At 45.6% G+C, this 22526-nt stretch overlaps 1 protein-coding gene across 1 annotated transcript in view; it reads right to left on the bottom strand.

The window, feature by feature from the left end:
• Positions 1-22526, bottom strand: part of LOC126540570 (rifampicin phosphotransferase-like) — a 148655-nt gene that overhangs the window by 93868 nt on the left and 32261 nt on the right. Inside the window, exons 3-14 of the mRNA XM_050187408.3 lie at positions 22082-22332; positions 21850-21915; positions 19846-19956; positions 19624-19736; positions 17418-17470; positions 15850-15902; positions 14626-14741; positions 13640-13787; positions 12315-12370; positions 11679-11809; positions 9821-9927; positions 8762-8800 (exon numbers count right to left, since the gene is read on the bottom strand). Of these exons, the coding sequence (XP_050043365.1) occupies positions 8762-8800; positions 9821-9927; positions 11679-11809; positions 12315-12370; positions 13640-13787; positions 14626-14741; positions 15850-15902; positions 17418-17470; positions 19624-19736; positions 19846-19956; positions 21850-21915; positions 22082-22332 (1244 nt within the window). The remainder of the gene's footprint in view (positions 1-8761; positions 8801-9820; positions 9928-11678; positions 11810-12314; positions 12371-13639; positions 13788-14625; positions 14742-15849; positions 15903-17417; positions 17471-19623; positions 19737-19845; positions 19957-21849; positions 21916-22081; positions 22333-22526) is intronic.

Below are 22526 nucleotides of genomic sequence, written 5' to 3'. Positions count from 1 at the left end.
CGCTGGCCATGGCAGCAGCCTTAGCGCCGGAAGACACGACGGAGTACACGTACTGTCCGAACGGCTGTCAAAAGATCTTGGTGGTATCGACTCCGCGGGAAGAAAACGCAAGAGCTTACGCCAAGGTACGCAAGATCCATACGAGGGATGGACCCTTCGAAGTGGCGGCCTACACCGCAGCAGGAGAAGATACATGTAAGGGTGTTGTTCGCGGTATCGACCTGGACATTAGCGACGCGGAACTGAAAACCCTTTTCGTCAATCACCGCAATCCGGGCCTCGTCGAGGTACGTCGGATCAAGCAAACTACAACGGTGGTGGTACTTTTCGAAGGACAAAGAGTGCCAAACCACGTTATTTGTGGTAACGTACTCATGCCCTGTTATCTCTACCGACGACCGATAGATGTGTGCTACGGCTGTGGTGAAATCGGCTGTGGTGTGTCCCAATCCGGCAAGTGTCGACCTGGGCCGATCGAGTCAAGAACGGAGGCCTTGGGAAACCAGGACAACCGACAAGGGCAAGGTCTAGGAGTACTAATGGTAGGGCACAGCCGGAACGTGAGTCAAATCCCCGAATATTGGCATTAGAATCAGAAAATCGGAAATTAAGGCAAGAACTGTCTGAGCTCAGGGAGACTTTCAAATTCTTTAAAGAAAGGTCCGAAACACCCCGTAGTCAGATGGAGACAACGGCTCCAAAACCCTTGGCCGGCATACCTAAACGTAAAGCCCCCCAACCCGTTCCCATTAGCGAAACAGAGGAGTAAGATTTAGAAACCTCTGAGGCAGAGGAGATGGGAGAGAGTGAGGCACCCCCCAAACACAAAAAAGTCAGAATAGCCGCAAGGTTAGCCACAATAGACAGGACTCTAGCGAAAATCATGGAGCTCATCACTAATCTAGATGCTCGAGTGGGTCAACTAGAAAGGCCCAAAGTTAAGGCAAAGGCAAGCGCAGTGGCTGCATCGGCAGTCCACGGAGGCACAAACGGTAGCCCGAGCGCGGACTCTAGGGGTTCGGGTAGTCAACCAGTGGTATCATAATGGCTTCAAACGACAACAATAACATTAAAATATGGCAGTGGAATTGTGCGAGTTTCCGAAGGCGCAAGGCTCCCCTGCAGCAGCTCATTAGATCGGCCAAAGTTAAGCCGCACGTTATTCTCTTACAGGAAACACTAGCTAAGGAGGATATCTCTCCACCGGGTTACAACTCCGAAACCTTGACCATTCCAGGGGGTCGGGGAATAGCGACTTTGGTTCGAAAGGGTACCTCCTATGAAACTCACGAGCTTCCCAAGTACAAGGTTGGTCTAGAAGCACACATGATCGAACTCATCCTGAAGAACAAAAAAGCAGCTAACGTGTATATAGCTAACGTTTATAGCTCTCCGCAAGATAGGAAAAGGGATTTTAAGACCCTCTTGGGCCGCATTACCAGTAAGGCAGATACAGCCCCACTCGTAGTGGCTGGGGACTTCAACGCTCCCAACAAAGAATGGGGCTATGGTCATCAGAGCGTCAAGGGTACTAATTTAGCAACCACGGCAAGTGAATTAAAATTTGCTCTTATTACAGATGCTAACTTCCCCACGAGAACTGGTACCTCCACTACCAGAGATACAACCCCCGACCTTACATTCCTTCGGGGAATTGAAGGCTCATGGGACAATCTGCAGGAGAATTTAGGAAGTGATCACTACATAATTGAAATCATCTTACAGACGCAACCACCGCCACTAAGGAAATATGAATATGTGGACTGGGATCTCTTCCGTAAGCTGCGTAAGGAAACCAGCATAGATGACGAATCTTATGAGGAGCTTTTAGATCAACTAAAGGCAACGATTAAGAAAGCTACTAAAGTAGTCTCAACAGAAATCGAAGTCCCGAAAATGGACTCCAAGCTAGCTCACATGCTGGAAGCGAAAAATGCCCTTCTAACCAGATGGAAGAGTCACAGACTCAATAGAAGACTTAGAGCCAAGGTCGCCCAAGTTAATCGTGATATCGAAACATACGCGGCTCAACTTTCACGTCAACAACGGGACGAAACTTGCTTAGAAACAGACGGCAGATTGCGCAGAGGAGGCAAATGGAACCTATTGAAGAGCCTACTTAATGACAAGCTCTCCAGAGGTACTACAAACCTCGCCATAAACAGGCTCGTCAATAAACAGATAACTATAGGGCGGACAGCAACAGAGGTCGCAAACGACCTCGCACACATGTACCTGCCACTTAAAAATGAATATGAAAACGAAGAAGAAATAAGCGAACCTTACTCCGGAATATAGCAACCGGACTTGGACAGTGACTTCACTGCAGCTGAGATAAGGCATGTACTTTTTAATTTAAATGGGAGATCTGCCCCGGGTCCGGATGGCATCACAAATAAACTTTTGCGAAACCTGGACGATGATGCCATAGACATAATCACGGTCAACATTAATAGTCACTGGAGATCCGGCACTGTCCCACCAGGGAGGCCAAGGTGACGTTTATACCGAAACCCGGCAAACCACTAACAAAGGAGAACCTCAGACCCATATCACTTACATCCTGTATTGGCAAAGTAGCCGAACATGCTATTCATAACAGGATAATAGAACACATAGAAAACCAGGAGCTTTTCAGACACAATCTCATAGGCTTTCGGAAGGCATTATCCACACAGGACGCCATGCTCATGATCAAACGGGCTATTATTGACGACCCTAGCAGGGACGTAAAGGGCCTCCTGGGTCTGGATCTTAACAAAGCATTTGATACGGTTGCACATAAACATATCCTACATGAAATCTCAACCTTGAACCTGGGAAGCAATTTTTACAATTATGTGAGGTCCTTTCTAGCTAATCGGACAGCTCGGGTCAAACTCGGTATAGTCACAGGCTGTCCATACAATTTAGGCAACAACGGCACACCACAAGGTTCAGTATTGTACCCACTCCTCTTTAACATTGCCATGCACAGGCTCTCGGAGGAATTGTCCAAAATCCCGAGCTTGGGGCACGTCGTATACGCTGACGATATCACAGTGTGGGTCCCAAGGGGGTCACTCGAAGCACTAGAGCAGACACTACAGGCAGCGGTAGACACCACAGAATCCTTCCTTAAGGGCACCGGACTCAGGCTATCACCTAGTAAATCTGAGCTGCTGCTCTTCAGACAGGGGAGACAAGGTGTTAGAAACCTTGTGCCTTTGGAAACTCTGCCAATAAAAATCGCAGACAACACAGGACGGGTCATACCCAGAGTAGAGCAAATAAAAATTCTGGGTCTTCTCATTGACGCAAGGAGCTGTAACGCTACGGCCCTAAACCGTCTCACAGGTCAGGCCAACAGTACTTTAAAGCTCCTGGGCAGGGTCTCAAACCGAAATGCAGGCCTCAAGGAGGACTATCTCATCAGAGCATATCATGCATTTTTCATCAGTCATGTGACGTACATTGCATCATACCTGAACTGGGGGAAGGGAGAGAAGGCTAAGCTAAACGCACTTATACGCTCCGGACTCAAAAGGGCTCTGGGACTCCCGCACGGAACGAGTACCGAACTCCTCAACAAGTTAGGACTTCATAACACTATAAATGAGCTCATTGAGGCACATTCGATGTCACAAATTGCAAGACCCTCCAGCGCTAAGCCAGGGTGCAAAGTTCTAGATGAAGTCGGAATACTGCCTCGAGGAGGAGACGTCTCTAAGTTCAAAATACCCAAGGAGGTGGAGACACAATTAGTTGTAGACCCCATACCTAGAAATATTCATCCTGTGTACGACAAGGGCAGAAGGGACGCCAGGGCCAAATGCATTCTGGGTAAACTGCACCAACAACACAGCTCAGCTCTTTTTGTCGATGCAACTAGTTATGGATCGGGCAACCGCTACGCTATTGCCGTGGTCGATGAGAGCGGTAAACTAATAAACGCGGCGTCACTAAGAACGACCTCCATTCATGCCGCCGAAGAAGCAAGCATAGCACTTGCAATTACAATGAGGAGAGGCTCCACGATTTTCTCCGATTCCCGTACAGCTGTTAGGAATTACTCAGCCGGCTTCGTCTCAGTGGAAGCACACAAGTTACTTATACACAGTATTAATACTCATAATTACGACCAACTGGATAGCTCACACCTAGTCTGGTTTCCGGCTCATCAGGGCCACTCGGTCAGCCCCAGTGGCTGCAATCCTAACGAGCAAGCTCACTCTGCTGTGCGAGATCTCACATGCCGCGCATCAGATCAGGAACTGCTCCAGGATGACTGCGGCTCCTACAAAGACCCACTTACTACTTTTCACGAGATCACCTCACACTATAGGGACGGCAGGAGGTTTTTTCCTCCCCCCCATCAGAAGCTCAACCGAGCTCAGGCAGTCACATTAAGAATGATTCAAACTAAATCCTATCCCACAGCTTTTGTGCTTAACAAAATTGACCGGGATTTTCTCGGGGAATGTAAAAGTTGTGGACACACTCCATGTCTATTTGATCATATGTTCTGGCTGTGCTCCAACCAAAGGGCTTCGGATCTCAACAGTGGACTGGAGTCGGCGCATATCCAGCGAAGTCCTGCAAGATCAACTCCTGGCCGTCCGGAGAGCTCACGACATCGGGAAAGCCTTTGGCCTACCGGTGCCTACGTGGGCGGAGCCACCGACTTAGCCTGGGGGCTTGTGCCCTCGGACCCTAGTTTCTCTGGACTAAAATAAAGTTCTTTCCATGCCATGCCATGCCATTCGTGTCCGCTTCTTTGCAGCGTAAAATATCGTGATGTGGGAAGTAATACGGGTGTTCTGGCATTCTGGTTTTTTTCAAGAGATATCTGGATGAAAATTGGGCTACTTCTGGTCACTAATGTATTCTTTGATGGCCATCCCGTGAAACAGCCTTATTATTTAATCGCGCACAGATATTGATGAGGTAAGCACAAACCCAAGCACTTTCTGTGTTATAAGAAGCCCGTTTGAACGCTAAAGCCATTGGGGGTCGTCAGCTGCCGCCCCCATAGGTCGCTGTGCAGTGAAGGCTGGCAGCTCTGAAAGATTTTAAAGCATTCTGACTACTGACACCCGCTCGTGGCTTATGTCCTTGTATCTAATGTTTGCAACATTATCTATGTCTACGCAAGTCAATAGTGTCCTTTGTATCCCGCAGCTGTTTCCGGAAGCTCAGTAAAACTCACTAGCATCTGCTGTCAGGCTAGTTGGTGCGGGAACGAGCCCACTCGTTACAATCCGAATTGACGTAAGAACAATTGCCATATCAGGTCACACCAGCCAGCTGGTCCGATGCTATCTCGACATAGGAATTAAGGAGAGGATGCCTTATCCTGATTTGGATTTATTGCCACCGCGACCTTCCGAACGAAACCACTGCGCTCAAAGGGGAATAGAGAGGGGATATATGGCATAGGTCGGCAGAGTAACTCCTGAGTCCATTCATTCAGACTCATTGAAACTTACACTGACGGGCAAGTGTGAGGCTGGCCGAGTAGAACTTTGGCGAGTCGGTTACCGCTGAGCCTTAAGCAAAAAATAAATGCTGTGAGTAAGTTCTGGTAATTTGTTTACTACATGGTGAATATTGAAAAATGCAATCTATAATACTGTTCAGACCGCGGAAACATCAAAAGTTTATCCAAGCGGGTCTCACCATACTCCGAACGACTGTACCGAGAGAACAGGACTCATCACGGAACTGCGCGACCACCGCGTTACCGGCAGCACAATGTTCGCACGTATACGCTGAACTTCCCCATTCCTTCACACACGAGCACGCGCACGCACACATACAAGCTTTACGTAGGTGCCTGTGGCTCCATTCCGGAGCCGTCGCAGCGCCGGCGACGCTCAGACTAGACGTACGGACACTTCCACCCATCTCAGAGCCCAGTGTTTCTTGTCTTGTCACCAAAAGTGTGTGTCCACATTTCACGCAACCGCGGCACGATGGAGGGAGTTCGGAAGGGAAACGTGGGAAGCGTCGCCGGCGAGCGCCAAGCATTGTGCGCGATGCGAGCACAGCTTTCGCTTTCACCACCGACGCCGCAGGGCCTGCGATGCCCGAGGGTCAGGCGGGGCCAGACCCGAAGGCACCGGCAATATCGCGAGAAGTGGGCGTGTTCGATGCCGAGTGCCGGGTTTGGTCTGTTCGATCTGGGTTCTTTTCCAGCGTGCCCACGACCTTCTTTCATTGTAGGGCGCGCGTGCTGCTTAAATTGAGCGTTTGAGCTGTTGCCTCGTTCGGAGGCGATGGTGGTGTTCAGCGCAGCTGAGATGAAATCTCGATGTCCCCACCTGAAGTGTCCATATAACTGCTATCGCAGTACAAAATTCTCGGTATATGAAAAAAAAAACGATATTACTATGAGGCGCGCCGTAGCCCAGAGCTCCGAAATAATTTCGGCCACTCGGCTCTCTCTAACGTTCCCCTCAGTCTAAGTATACGGGCGGTTGCGGCAGGTTTCTGAGAGCGAATCATGTTGCACCTTGATTCACGCCATATCACTACGGCGAAATGCATAGACCACAGCAAGTGCCGATACCAGCTGGCGAAACTGCTTTGAAACTGGCCGCTTTTGTGAGGCAGCTTTGAAACGTAGCTCAGAAAATGAGAAACGTCTATATAGCCCGCAAATTTCGAAGTATATTGCGTTTCCCGCACATGACGATTTTCTGCAGATATATTTCGCTTCTACGTACTCACTTGAATGTAGCGAGTGTATGTATGCCGAAAAAAGAAAATCAGCGCCTTTCAGAAAATAGGCTCAAGAATGCACCTTGCGCTACGTGCACCTGGAGCCGTCATCTCCGTATGAGCAAAAGACCGTAAAGCAGCGCAAAGACGTTTTTTCCTCGCCGCATCCAAGGCACGGCAGTATCACTAGAGCACCGGAAAGCCGTCCCGATGCCTCCCTTGCGAGCGCCGTGGCGTGGAGGGGCAGCCGGCCACGGCCCAGCTCTGGAATTGCGCTCACCCCGTTCGATTGGGACTACCGGAGAAAAACCGGCCAGTGTGCGTGAATGTCGGACGCTATGGGGCAGGCACGGCGCGACGTTCGCGCAAATTTACGGCGGGAAGTTTCGCTCATTTTGCTCTGGCGGCATAGCATTCCTGCATGACTTGCTGCGGCATCTATCCAGCTACGTTGTCGTGATCTCCGCGACAAATGCCGCACGCGGTTCCTGCTCATTTCTGGCGATGTGTAAGAAGGGCTTTCGTTCGCCTACTTTGACACGTCCGATTAGAGGCGCGCTAAATGTCTCGAAGATGATGCACTACCACAAATGAACGATCGACAGTATCGCTCCTGAATATAACTTACCGCTGCTTTTCGTGGACAATCGCAGCCCATACATAGGAAGTTATAGTCATCTGGAGAATGCGTTCGGCAAGCATATCAGGCATGAGTAAGTGACTGTGCTCTTGATATCGAGAAGAAAGGGGGCTAACCGAGGGGTCCGATATTTATTAATCATATCATGAGAAGCCAACAAACAGACACCAATGACAACAGAGGGGAAATGACTTGTACTTACTAATTGATCAATTAACGGCAATGAAAGTGGATGAAAAGACAAGCTGCTGCAGGTGGGGAACGATACCACGTCTTCGCATTGCGCGTGCGATCCCACATGTTCGCACGCGGGATGCAAAGACGTGGGCTCGTTCCTCACCTGCGGCAGGTTGTTTTTTCATGCACTTTCATTGCCATTAATTGATCATTTAATTCAATTGGTAAGTACAATTAATTTCCTCTATGTTGTCCTTTGTGTCTGTTTGTTGGCCTCTCATGACTTGCTCTTAATAAGTAGCGTGTTCAGTCTCTTCTGTTGCAGTTTACATGCTTTGTGTGCGTTGGCTAGCGCGCTTCGCACTTTCCTGCTGGGGCGAAGTGCAGGCTTTCGCTCTGAAAGCTAGGACAAGAAATGTGTTCGGCCTTCACCTACGCGGCGTTGTGTACTGCACAGCCATCGTTCGTGTTCGAGTAGGTGTCCGAGCACCCGATGGACATGCAACGCGCAGGCGTTCTTGCAACAGCTTATATCACGTGCGCAACGAGAAAGTCCGTTGAGAGAGAAACCCAAAAACTGTGAAGGTTGAGCGAGCGATACGCCTGGTGGCCTATAGGCGCAACTGGCACATCAACAGTGTACGCTTGTAAAACTCACCATATCCGCATCGCTGCCGCTTTGCCGCCAGGGGCACACGTTGTCTGCTCGGACGCTACTTAAAGGCCGCTAATAAGAAAAACCATTTGCAGGCTTGCGGCTTTGCCAAGATTACATTGATAGCACATGCTAAGCATATATATAGGGAATTTGATGCAAGTGAAATTTCGTTGCAGTTGGCCTTTAAGATGTTACATTTTTACTACGAGACATTACTTCCCCATCTGCACGAATCTTTTTTGCAATGTGCCATGACAGATTGTGCACAACATTTTTAAAAGCATGCCTTGTGCAGAAGCCATCGATGCTCAAAATCTAGCTTTGAACTAGTTTTAGGGAACTTCTTTGAATTTTGTACGGCCGATGATAATTGCAAATTTAAGCCAACAGCCCGAACAAAAAAAAAAAAAAAAACGAATGAACGAACAAACGAACTAAGGAATGAATGAGTGAGACAGCGAGCTAGACAGCCATATAATGCCATTCTCTTTGATATAAAACGTAACGTACGTTAACACGAGGCAGGAAGTATAGCTATTAGTCACTTGCCAATACAAGTTGGGGTACATAAAATTTCCACGTACCTGTTGCAAGCTTCTTTTAGATCCATTTGCTTGTCGTTTCTGCGAGAAGCGTGCATATCATCGAAAAAGGTAGTGAGTTTTACTGAATTCACATCCATTGATCAGCACAAAGTGATTTTGGTACAGCACGAGAATCAATGCGTCAGCAACAAGCCCAACTTTCCACGCAAAATGATAAAAAGCCCTTACTTGTTGAGTTACAATCACTACCAACTCAGTCACTACCATCTTTATTTTCTTGTGCAATAACGCTGCATTATTTTGGGGGAGATATTTACCACCGAATGAATAAAAAAAATTAAGAAGCGCTTCTTGAGGCACCACCTCCCAACATTTATTTTATAGGGACTGAAACGCATTACGAGAATGGTAGGGTCATTACTAGTTTTGCTCGGCACACGAGCTCTCCCCAAGAGAATGTTGAATAGCACAAGGGGATAATCCGATTGACCGTTTTGCCGTTATTAATGAAATAAATCGTTTTTGCTGAATATAATTCCCAACTTTCTTGCTCTTTAACAAATGGTTACACCTTTTTTTTCTTCACCTTTACCGTGTGGCCTTGAACTATTGCAATTTACACAATTGCTCGAAGGTGCGTTTTCTTTTTTGGCGGAGGTGAGGGGTGGGAAGGTCAGAAAACGTCGCTGCATTTGCTCAACAGGAGCTGGATGGAATATTTTTCCAACAGTGATGCCCATTCCATGTGTTTATTGGATGTTAAATCCAAAAGCCGCTGCTTTCAGTCGCCTGAGGCGTGTTCCATAGGCCATGTAACACCGATGGGTAACTGAATGAGACAGACCATGTTTAGTGCCGAAAAGCCGCAACAACTAGCTACGCTTCGCACTTGAGTGCTTCAGGCTGTTGACTTTGTACTATGCAGCAACACCAAGCACGAACCTGGCTGCTGAAGGAAAGCATCGTGCGCTGACTATACGTACGCAGATTCATATTATCAGTGAGAAATGTATTTCATATCGGTAGAGACGTTACAGCCTTCTTCAATTCTAAAGAGGACGTCCCAGGGATGCATCCTGCAGAGCAGTAAACACCCACCTTTTTCTCGAATCCTCAATTTTCCTGACTAGATTTCGAAACTCTCCGCTTGAGGCAAAACGCCTGTAAGACTCCGTTGTCACGACAAATCCACGAGGAACTGTAAACTGAAAGTGCGTGAAAAAGCAATTAATGCGTGTCTGTCACCATGCAAATAAAACAAAGGTGGGCTACTGCAATATCCACTTTGAAAAACATGAACATTCTGGGGTTTTACGTCCTAAAACCACAATTTGATTGCGAAGCACGCCGCAGTTGGGGACTTGAGTAATTTTTACCACCTGGGCATCTTTAATATGCCCTGCTTACACGGGACACGGAGTTTTTGCAATTCGATCCCATCTAAATGTGGCTGCCGCAGCCGGGATTTCATTCCGCTACCTCGCGCTCAGCTGCACAACTCCATAGCGGCTAAGCCCTCAAGGCGGGTAAATATGATGATATAAAAAACGCGGTTGTGTACTTTAATGTCGTGTGCATCCTTCAGCTGCAAAATACTTAGCCCTCATCTTCATGTGGGGAGTTCAGCACCCTGCGGCAAGAATATGCTCTGTTTGGCAACTTTCAGTATCAGTCCTAATGTTTTCAAACAAGCAGAAATCACTTATTTAGCTACCCTATTTTGTAAGGTATATGGGTACGGCTTAGAAGAGTTTGAGTGGGAGCTAGTTGGTATGGGTCATTCATGTTAAACAGCGCCAGAAAACGCACTCACAAGGAAGATCACATGACTAGCGCTGTGTGCTCTTCCTTGTCCGTGTGCTTCTGGGTTCTGTGGAATGGGCACGGCGTCTGCTGCGAAGAAACAGTTTCTTTTGGTTTTTGTGGTGCGCCTTAAACTATTTTACGGACGCTGATGAACTTCCTTAGTTTGTTGTTTTCTTTGCTACGAGTGCTTTTCGTTGTTACTTTCGTTTGTTAGCAGCATCGGGTCGATGCTTTTTAAGAGGGGGTAATGAAACGTGTACTTATCTTTATCGGGCAAGCACGTTTCGCCGCTTAACAACTGTAATCGCACAGCGAGGGACGCGCCTGCATGTATCCGACGTTTCTGGAAAGTTATCGACGCTTCTATCCGCGTGTCTGCTGTCGCCGAACCTTGTGTTATCAGATTTCATCGCGTGACAAGAATGGTGTAGAACTTTGTGGAAGACACGCTGGTCCCATCAGTTAATCTGGAACATTCGACGACTGATCTATAAAAGCCGACGCGCTTGACCCGCTAATCAGTTTTTCCGACGATGGCCCACCGTGTTCGCCGCTATCGTTGTGCTATAAGTATAGCCTGTTTTTGTGGGCACAGGTTCGCCCAATAAAAGCTAGTTTTGTATTCCACCGTATTGCTTCTTTCTTCACCGTCACTACCACGTGACAATATGCTCTGTTTGGCAACTTTCAGTATCAGTCCTAATGTTTTCAAACAAGCAGAAATCACTTATTTAGCTACCCTATTTTGTAGGGTATATGGGTACGGCTTAGAAGAGTTTGAGTGGGAGCTAGTTGGTATGGGTCATTCATGTTAAACAGCGCCAGAAAACGCACGCACAAGGAAGATCACATGACTAGCGCTGTGTGCTCTTCCTTGTCCGTGTGCTTCTGGGTTCTGTGGAATGGGCACGGCGTCTGCTGCGAAGAAACAGTTTCTTTTGGTTTTTTGGAATGAAACATATATGTGAAGTGAAATATTTTTAAAAAATTTGTACAGTTTTATATTTCGTCTTAAATGGAAATAAGGTTTTCTTTAAAATCATATATTCCTGCAAAGCAAGCCCATCGTAATCTCTGTTTTGTGTACCACCTCGGCAGTGGAACTTTTGCAAGCTCTATCTCTAATATGTGAGAAACATGTGCTGCCTACCGTATTCAGTTGAGTAGAGATCGAGTGTAGTATGGCCAGGGAGGACCCCTTGCCTCCAGTCAGGTCAGAAACCTTGCTGCATTGGTCTTGGATGTCGGACACAAGGGGCGCCACCTTTTTCATGGCACGCTCTGCACAACAACGAAAGAAAAATTTAACGAATATTTGAAACGTCACACACTATTACTGGTACTCGTTTTCTTTTTATACCGAGGAAACACATAGGTCTATACGCCACGAGATTGGTTGTTCCTGATTCAAAGTGTTAAGAAGAGACTAGCGCTTCTTCAGGTAGATTTCTGAAGATAACATGTGCAGTGCATCAAATGAGCAATAAATCTTTAGGGCGCAGATCTTCGCTTTGTTTACACGAATTTTGCAATAATTTCAAGATTATCTTACAACGTACATTCCTATGTCTTATCATTTGAAAGGAACGCTTAAACTACAAAACCTATCGCACGTGTTTAGGAGTTTATTTTAACCTTCGTCACTTCAGCAGCAGCTAAGCTGTCTATAACTGCTGCTCCTTCAAAATTTGCAGTCTTCTCATTTATAGCAATAAGCAATATGTCAACTGTACGGCCTTTAGTTGTAAGCTGACTATGCTAGAATCACACACGGTTTTTTGCTTACCATCAATTAACTTGTGTTTGAAATGGTCATCGATGCGGTGGGGTGTTTTTTCCCGCCTAGAAAAAGAAGGGAAGTCATAAACCATGCACGCGGATGAAAAGGCAATCATTTATTTTTTCCATGAGACATCATATGAGTGAGAAGGATTGTCGCTTAGACTAACAGGTATGGTGGTCATCCACTCTGATAAGCAAGGTTGGTTTCGTTAAGCAAAAATGTCTGACGAAATCATACAAATCATGTTGAAGGCCCAATGTCGTTTTCGTTCTTTACAGCTCAAACAAGCGCAAATATATATTACTCAAGAAGAGCAACCCGATTCAGAAGAGGGACATTTGAGCTTGAGAGACATTGAGTAAATTAGGCAACAGCCAATGAAATTGCAGACTTCTGCTAATTAAACCAGCCAACTCTCAAGTAAGAACAATCGCTCATCATATTTCTTAACACGTGCTTGTAAGCCCTTGGTTTACGTGGCGGTGATGGTAATCTTTGTTACGACAGCAATTTGTTTTGGTGGGAGAGAGTCAAAAGGCCTCTTTTATAAACAAGGTGGCGTCTGTCATTTGCAGCAGCGAAACAGCGCCTGAACTCGCATTGTCATTGGCTGCGACGCCACGTCACGAGCTGCGCTTCGAAGGAGGAGAGCGGGTGAAAAGGTTCACCTGCTGCTGGGATAGGGTGGCAGGTCTTGCGTGAGGGGAGAGGGCATAGCCGTGGCGCCACGTCACCCTCGCTCTCGGCACGCTTGCTGCTAGATATAAGGCCTGTGCACTCTGCTTTATGACGTCATGCTACACGAACCGAAATTTCCCATATCAAGTCCGTTGTGATGAACATGGTAACATAAAGTCACCGCGGCTTACTCGAAAGCCCATTGATTCTATGGCAGTCTAGCGAGGTAGCACGACGTCATGGAAGGAAGTGCACAGGCCTTGTGGCATCTTGGAGGCGTTGGCAGAGCGGGTGGGAGGGCTCACCTGCTTCGGCGATAGCGCGTCAGCTACGTCGGCGGCATGCGGCGTTGGCACCGTGGGCTGCTGCTGGTTTCTTTCTCGGACAACACGGACCACTTTGGTACATTACTCGCAGCGCAAAACTCGAAGGACCGCTCGGCGCCGTTCAATTGGACATTAATGCTCTCGCATTCAGAATTCTAAAGAAGTGATTACGTGCCCTCGGATTTTCTGTTGTTATCATCCCATATGTTAAAAAATTAAGTTATGAGGCCTTTATATTATCACCATGCTTTCAACTTCTTTCCAGTCGGCTATTTTTCAAGAGTTGCATGCTTGTTTGAAAATGACAGTACTTTACGTGCTTACCTTTTTACAGAAATCTGGAATCCAGATCCGTTCTGTTCTTCACATTTCAGATCAATCGCTGCTACGTTAACTTGAGACGAACAATCTTCGTTTCGGAACGTCATGCTTGGTGCCACGCTTTTCATGTTGATGCGAAAGACACCACTATCTGCCCGAAAAAGGATTTTATTAAAAACAGTAGCTAATACGTGTATTCAACTATTTTCTGCAAAGACAGCACTAACTTCTGCCTAGTGAAATGCTTATTTTAGATACATGGGATTTTCCTGCAATATGCAAGATACGTCTGAAGGACACTGGAACAGTCAATAACGCAACAAAACATAGGCCAGGTTGTTTGCTCCTCCGTTTCAACTGGAATTTCCTAATTTCATCCCCCCCACCCCCGTCTAATATTGTGCTGCCCTTCCTAGGCACCCATTCTGTAACTTTAATGGTCCACTGGTTATCTGTCCTACGCGTTACATCGCCAGCCCAGCTCTATTTTTTCGCTGACTGTCAAATAGAATATCAGCTAGCCCCATCTGCTCGCAGATCCACACAGCTCTCTACCTCTCTCTTAACATTACGCCTAAGATTTTTAGTTCCGTCGCTCTTTGCGTGGTCCTTAACTTGATCTCGAGCTTCTGGGCGAAACTCCACGTTTCGGTCCCAAATATTAGCAACCGTTAATTGAATATCCGCCGAATTTGAGACAACCCACACTTGACCAAGTCACATCAATTATATAAACAGGTATTGCCAGCTACCCGCAGAGAGCATAATATGCAAACCATTTCTGAACAATAACATATGAACAATTAAGCATGGACCTATCATCGATTTGCTTAATTTTGCGTAATGTCACACGGATAGTTTTGTTGGTCCTTACAATAAGATGAAAGCAAGCATTTCCGTCTCCTTCCAAGAGTAGGAAATATCAAAGTGTGAACTCTTTTAGGGGCTAGTTTCATACATACGTTTGCAAGTGTCCATAGCAAACTCACCACTTCGTATAAACACTTGACCGTTTCCTTCATCTGGACCACCTTTGTTCTTCACAACTCCGTGGTCGATGGGGTGCATTAATGCTGAGGGTGAATAAATAGACCCGTACAGGAGTCTGCAAAAGTCACAATGACAACACTCCAATGAGTTGATGTGCAATACTTGCGTTCTTTTTTTTAAAATAACACGAGTTGCGTTTGCTCTACCAGGGCAGGTAATGTATATTCTCTTAAACTCGATACCTTCAGACGCTGTGCTCTCAGACGTACCACTTCAGATGGGCAGAATCTTAACAAAATGTGAACAGAAATTTATTTTCGTCACTAAGAGACACATTGCGAGAATATCTTACCTATCAGTAACTGCCTGGTCAAACAGTGACACAGGTCTAAATGCTTTAGCACAAAGTGGTAAAAGCGCAAACCGATGTTTCGCACCCATATGCGAACGGAATGCCATGATGAAATAATTATTCTAAAAGAAGCCCAACCGCTCTGACACGATTTATTTTGTGTTTAGGCTATCTATCCACCTATCCATTTATCTAGCATGTGTGCGTTTACTGACCACTTGCCTTGACATGAAAAGTTCGCGTAGACGTGAGGCCTCCAACAGAAAGGATGTTCCACATCCGCCTTCAAGGCCGCAAGTGATTGCGCTTGCTAACACTCTCAAGGTTAGTTTCCCAAGGTAAGCCCCAAGGCTTGGGAGTAACACTCCCAATACGCCGCTGTAGCTCAACTGGTAAGAGCATCACGCGCGTAAAACGAAGACATGGTTTTCTATGGCAACTGCGGTCAGTTGTTTTTTCATCCCCTTTCATTTCCACCCATTTATAACTTCTTTAAATAAAATTGAGAACTACAAGTATTATCGTCTTTGCGGTCATTTGTGCCATTGTTTGGTCACTCATGTCATGAGTAATAAGAAATCGGGTCCCTATATATATATATATATGAGATAATGCAAAAGATTTCAAGACGAAAGCCCAAGTGCACATTTTATTAATGCTTTGCACAGAAATCAGCGTATCTAGCGTAGTGATAAAGCTAGCTAGTTTTCTCCATGCGAAAGTTGCTTGTGCAGTTTGCCTGTTACTTGCAGCAAAATATGCAAGTTTATCGACTTTTGCCGGTCACACGAGCACTATTTTTGTTCTGTTTGCAATCCGCGTTTCTGAGCGAGTGCGAAACCTAATTGTTTAGCATTTGTATTGAACTGACCCTTTTCTTCCTCCATAGGCGTTGGAGTGAGCCAAATGGTACGTGTCGCCGTCCTGCAAAGAAGGTCACAAAAAAGCTGCACGATATTGCGTGCACTTCATCATAATGCAAAGGTCAGTCAGGCTGAGCTTCACGTGATTTCAATTCGGACGCATGTCCAGGCCAGACACAGCAAATATTTTTTCGCACTAGATCAATGTGAAAAAAATGAAACGTTTACATGACTGCTAAGCAAAAGGGGGAGAAACAGTGACATCATTTTTTCCTACCACAGCAATCCATTTCCTATAACGAAACGAGATGAGAAAATGGGGATTGTCAATAAATACCTCATACCAAATAAGTCTCGTTCAACAGTCGAAATTTAGCGAGTTGGCAATACTTTAAAAAAATTCTGAGCTTAGTTGGTGCAAGCAAATCACTTAAATAAATAGGACAGTTCGGTTCATTTCTTTGTCCTATAGGAATGCCACGACGCACAGCACAATTAGCTTCGTATCACTGTACGAGTTCCAAAGCTAAAAAAAGAATTCACGGATCTTATCATGTGTCATTAAAGCAAATTTAACCACCAACTGGACGACAATAGAGTGCACCTATGCTGGCATAAAACGAACGAAGGCACGCTTGTCTCACCACTCTAAACTAAATCAGGCGGCGCCAAGCGATTCGCCATAGCGCGGGAAGGCGTTCACTGGCGTAGACAGATTTGTAATGCACCACTCTTGGAAACCCACTTTCTTGCTAACAACGACCTTAGGAAAAGTTTATGCTTGTTTTGCATACCTCTCGTTGGAGAAAATAAATGTCGAGCGCTGATGCTATGTACACCAGCTTCCACGTTTCACGTGCGGCACGACATTATCATCACGTCAATCTATATTTTAGATTCGACATTTACTACTTTCCGCATGCTGCAATTTTTAATCAGTAGGGGACAAAATTTTGGCTCCGGAAGTCTGTAGTGTTATGACCATGAGGGTAGGAACGAGTTGAATTAAATCGGTCAACTAAATTTTAAATGTCTAGCTTTATGCGCGAAAAAAAAACGCGCTTCTTTGGCTTTTCTGTGCATGCTGCCGCTACACGCGCTGTTTGTTCTTGTCCATAATTTCTGCTGTTCATTTTTCATTGAGCTAAACCTGAGGTAAAGGCATGAAAGAAATGTACAGTTGAGCTGAAATATTTGAATATTACTGCAGACTTGCAGTTAAAGAACATAATATTCTGAGGGTTTAGTCGAGTGTTTAGCTCGATGGTACAATATTTATGGTATACAAGGAGATCAAGATAAATGTAAGTGAGAAGTCAATTATATGTATCCGAAAAGCATTTATTTGGCTACCGTACTCCGTAGAAACGCGGAAACGGAATATCACGTCGAAAAGACGAAAACAAGAACGAAATGTGTGGCGAATGCGTAGATGCGGCGTGGGAAGCACCGCCTGCTGCAGTTCCAATTATACCTTAGGTTTCTTCCTTAATTAAAACTATAATGAGCTTCCTTTTTTTGATTATATCTGCGTCCGCATTTATGGTCGGTGGTCACGAAAGGAAGTGCGTATTACCTCGAGAAATCCAAAATGGTGATCTTCCTCGTATGGGCCATCGAGGACAGTACCTACAGAAAAAAAGTGAGAGGCGCCTCGTGTTTACAGCGACTCCTTCTTCATTTCTGAACAACCCATACCACGGGTCATCAGTGTGCTGCAAGGAATGTACTGAACTAATTGAATTTCTCAAGCTAAAATACGCGCGGAAATTGTAAACTACGACATACACACATGCTACAGACATCTTACCTCTCGGATTGTAATTTGACCATACGAGTAAACATAGTTGTGTTGCGTGAAAACCCAAAGAAACCCCTTTTCGATCGTTTGTACAACTCACAGACTGGCTCCGGCGTCCGCCATTCGCGGACGCCGGCGCGCGGATGTCTCGGGGCCCATGAAGCGGCGCGCCCGGTTCCTTGCAATACCTCAAACGGGTGCGCGCTTCGCCGCATCGCAGCCCACACAAGAGGCCGCGTTTCTACGACAAAGCCCGCCTTCGTGCATAGCGCTCCGCGGCCAGCGCTTCCCGGTAAACATTACGGTTACATACGCTGCAGCTGTAGGGAAGCGTGAGAAGCAGCCAGGGATCTATGAATGCTACCGCATCGTACTCTCAAAGGCGAAGCTTAAGCTTCCTCCAAATTTAGTTTTAATGATTAATAGTTTGCACCAATAAATCTGGTGATTCTACCGGGCATATCTTAAAAAGTATACTTAGTAATTGTTGCACTCAACTAATTACATGGGACATCGAAACAAAACTAATAAGCCAAACGAATAATTAACAATATAACAAAGCGTTAGTAATCAGGTTTTTATGTAATTGCTTCAGGCACATTATTTTATTTTCCAATTGTAGCCGGCGAGACTGCTAGTCGTAAACACTTAGAATGAATTACGAAGATTTGACCACTTACGAGATACGTGCTTTCAAAGTTGCGGGGAAAATGCACTGCTATTCCAAAACTTTTTCAAGAAAGCCCACTGGCTACAATTATTAAAATTTCAATATGTGCAGTAAGGTAATTATATACAACGTGAATTTTTCGTAATGGGTAAATTTATTTTTGTGAAAATAATGTTCACCTCTTCGAGTAATCCAGTGCAAAGACTACAATTCAGCTGTCTGACCCGTGTGACATTTCTTTTTTTTAAAGTTCGGGTAGACTTGTTATATTGAGCAGGGGATCCACCCAAACGTGCCGCCGTAAGTGCACGGCTTTCACGCAGACATACCTAATTTTTTCCATGGAAAGAAAAACATTATCTTCATGAAAATACCGTTAAAAGGACAGAAAGAAAACCATGTACCTGTGATGTGTTGCATGCACATAGCAATTTGTGCTTACGAATATGAAACTAAACTGAAGCACAAAAAATAAAACTTGGAAAAATGTAAATGTGACAAATGAGACAAACGTGTTGATAGCGCAGGCTTAATTTACGAAATCTGCAAAAAAAAGCAGCACGTAGACGTCCCTTTAGGATACGCAGTCTCATCGTGAAAGAGGAAACTGAAAGAGGCAGCGGGAACGAAAATATAGAGCAACAAGTACGTTCTATTTTGCAAGTGCGGACTACAACGCATTATCAATGGTATAATCATAGAATTGGCTCCATAGCTGTGACAAATCAGGGATATAAGAAAAGGAGGACGCAATAAATATGTGTCCGTAAATTGTTGTTATACGTATACAAAGTCATCAGTCCCCCTAGGGTAAAGCCATATAGGAATTCATGCGTAGGAGTGTACGCCTGCGCAAATCGTCAGCGCCAAACAAACGTAAATATTCAATGTTCAAAATTTTCTCTAACATACTCGCCAAAAAGTAAATTCGTCGGCTGGAGGAGTACAATTGTAGATTTCTGTTTTTATAATATTGCTTTAGACTGGAAAATACACGATCTGTTAAGGCGTCGTCTTCAATTTTAATCTCAAGATACTTTTTATCCCCCCAAAACGGTTTCTTCATTTGTGCTGCTGACACAAACACACGCACACACACACACGCACGCGCACACGCACACACGCACACGCACACGCACACACACACACACACACACACACAAGTAGACTGGCACAGTTCTATTTTACAGCACCGCTCTGCAGGCTTTACTGGATGATCCTTTGCATTATCTGTACATGCGCGAGACCTGGACAGTGGTTTACAGCCACGTGAATGTTTTCTTTCCTAAAACAAGCGCAACGGATGCTTACCTCGTGTTCTCACTTTGCAACCCCACAAGAAGACTTCTCTCGTCTGGTCTGCAATGGTCAGTTCACCAGCCATCATACCAGCCTGATCGTACTGGTCCATTTCAGCAGCCAACCTTTCACGTAGGAAAAGTGCGTTATTCCCATATGGTACTGCATTTTGTTATGCCCGTGCTTGTGAAGAGTGAAACAGCGCTTAATGAAAGGATAGTACGCTTCACCTACTTGTTGATGTCACGCAGCATGTTCAAGGTAGGCATTTCCGCCAGGCTGTCTGCCAGCAGCGCTGGCGACAATTCAGCCGGCTGCTCCAGCGTATGCGACACTGTCGACCAGCTGCATAGACATCCCCACGTTGGACAATTTGGCAACGCTCGCCTACTATAAACGGCCACGCCAAAGGGGTGCCACGCACTTAAACATCGTTTTGTATTGATTCATCACAAAGCAATGCAATAATTATGGCATTAGCCAAACTTTTTCCGAAATCGATGCCTATTTTCACGAAGAGGTCCGTGTAACTACGTGAGCAGGTATGTTTGGTAAAATTGGAGCAGATGAATGTTTCACCTAAGCTCTTATAGGTCTTTATTTTTTTAATATTTCATGTGAGGTCAAGCGCAATATGTTTAGTGTAGGGGTTTAGTTAACTAAAGCGTTAATGAACTAAAAAAGAGTATGCTTCACAATACCCGCAATAAATTTCTTCGATCGCTAACTCCTTCATACATTTTAACACAGCCATACAATTTCCTGACATTATAGGACATAGCACTTCATTTGATAAATAGGCGTTGTTTCAGAGCAGTTCACATAGTGACACGTGTACCTGTTTATCATTCTCGGGCGACCGCTTTTCACCGGCTAACAAATGTTAAACGTTAGCGCTAAGCGTAGGACGACCGTGCATGGATCGGAAGTTTCTCGTATACGCTATCGATGGTTCTTTCCGTTGTCTGTTGTCACCGAACCTTGTGCTATCTGATTCTGCGTGCGACGCGAACTGTGTGGTACTTTGTGGAAGACACGCGGACAGCATCGATTACTCTCAACATTCGATGACTCATGTATAAAAGCCGACACGCTTGACCCGCAAATCAGATTTCGATGATCACCTACTGTGCTCGCAACTATCGTTGTACTTTGAGTGTAGCCTGTTTTTTCTTTGTTTGGTTTTTTTTTTGTGTGTGCAATGGTTCGTCCAATAGAGAGTTAGTTTTCTCATTCGCAGTTTTTCCACTGTGTCCTTGACCATAATTACGACGTGACAGACTTCTGCAGACTTCCTGTAGACTTCCAACAGCTTGTCGCACATAAAAGAGCTTTTACCATGGTTGCAACCTGTGTTTACCGCCGCCAACCCCTGAGGAATTCGGCAGGCACCCTTTCGATCCGTTTTATTTCTTTTAAATTGTCACCGAAAAGTGACTTCTAGTGTTCAGACCATGTGTTGTGCACTTGGAACCGCGCTAAGCAAACGTTCTTTTAAAGACAAAAACCCAAATGTGTTCTACCAATCTGTAACGGGCTGGATACTTTCATCAATCAATGTGCGAAACCGTTGCCAAGAAGACGACAAAACACCGCCTTTGTAAGAAGTCGGAGAATTTATCGGAAAGTGCGCTTTCTTATGCATTCAGAAACGCAGTATTTATCGTAAGCGGCTTGCTTAATTTGAATTTTTGGCGGCGCTTTCTCCTTGCGATGGGCCCAACGTGGCCATTAACTTGAATATATGGGGCCACGTTTTTGTTGTGAGCCCACCTAGGTATAGTTTTTTTTATCTAAATTTTTCATACACTGCACGCTTGCATCGAACCTTAGCGCCTCAACAAAGAAACACATGTGGGTACAATAACCAGTAGCCCCAAATACAGCGCAAGGTTGTGTTCCAGCAGACATGCCCACTATTGCAAAGCACGGAAAGAATTGCCAAAATGTAATTTCGTCGCTGGCAACTTTACAGTGCCCCTTTCCGGAGTCCCCCACTACGGAATGTCTCATAAATGATAGTTGTTCTTGTATGCAAAACCCCAAAATTTATCTTTTCCCAGCGTGCTTGCTTAAAAAGCAGTTTGAGACGAATACAAGCTGCTACACCTTCTAATGCCGCCAAGAACTGGGATTGTTCGTTCGCCATATGGAAAGTAGAAGTAAGTTATGTACGACAAATTTGCAGAGGACGCCTTTGCACCATGCTTAGCATAGAAGTTCTCTCGAAATACTCACATGAAGCCGAACTTGACGTGTACTTCTGTTTCCTCCGATCGCGCATCTTCAGCGGTAGATTGCTTCCTAAAGGGCGAAGAAGAAACGAGAAATACTTCCCATTCTTTCTTAAAATACATCCCAGGTTCCACATTTTGTGCTCTGGTTACACGGCTCTTCACACGGATATCTGACGTAGTTCAATATGTTTGTGTTAAGCCCTTGTTTACAACTTTTCTACAATCAGCATTACCTGAGCAGGCCGTTAAAGGCCACGCGCCAACGGCGGTTGGGAGCCAAGCACTGCAGGCGGAGGCCAGCTGCAGAGAAGCTGCTCCCTGTGCTCCGGTCAAGCGTAAGCGTGAGTGGTAGCGTGTAACGAGCACCGTCCGAGGCGTAGAGGGCAAGCCACAGCTCGGCCATGTGATCGTGAAAGCGCGACACACTGACTGCCAGGCGGTAGCCTTCCGAGTTTACACCGTAGAAGAGGACCCGGTCTTCTGCCTGCACGGAGCGGAGCGTTCTTTATCAACGCTTGAATTTCTTAAAATGGCTTTGTTGCTGTTCTTATTCCTAGTCTGCTGTTTCTTCTTTATCTTAGCTGAATTATGTGCGACTGAGAAAAGAGCGCACCGAAGGTTTCACCAGAAACTTTAAATAAGAAAGTAGTGGAGTAGCAAAGCAAAAAAAAAAAAAAA

This window comes from Dermacentor andersoni, chromosome 2 (assembly GCF_023375885.2).
Source record: "Dermacentor andersoni chromosome 2, qqDerAnde1_hic_scaffold, whole genome shotgun sequence".
In the NCBI taxonomy this organism is placed as follows: Eukaryota; Metazoa; Arthropoda; class Arachnida; order Ixodida; family Ixodidae; genus Dermacentor; species Dermacentor andersoni.
This window is presented reverse-complemented; position numbering and strand designations above follow the sequence as displayed.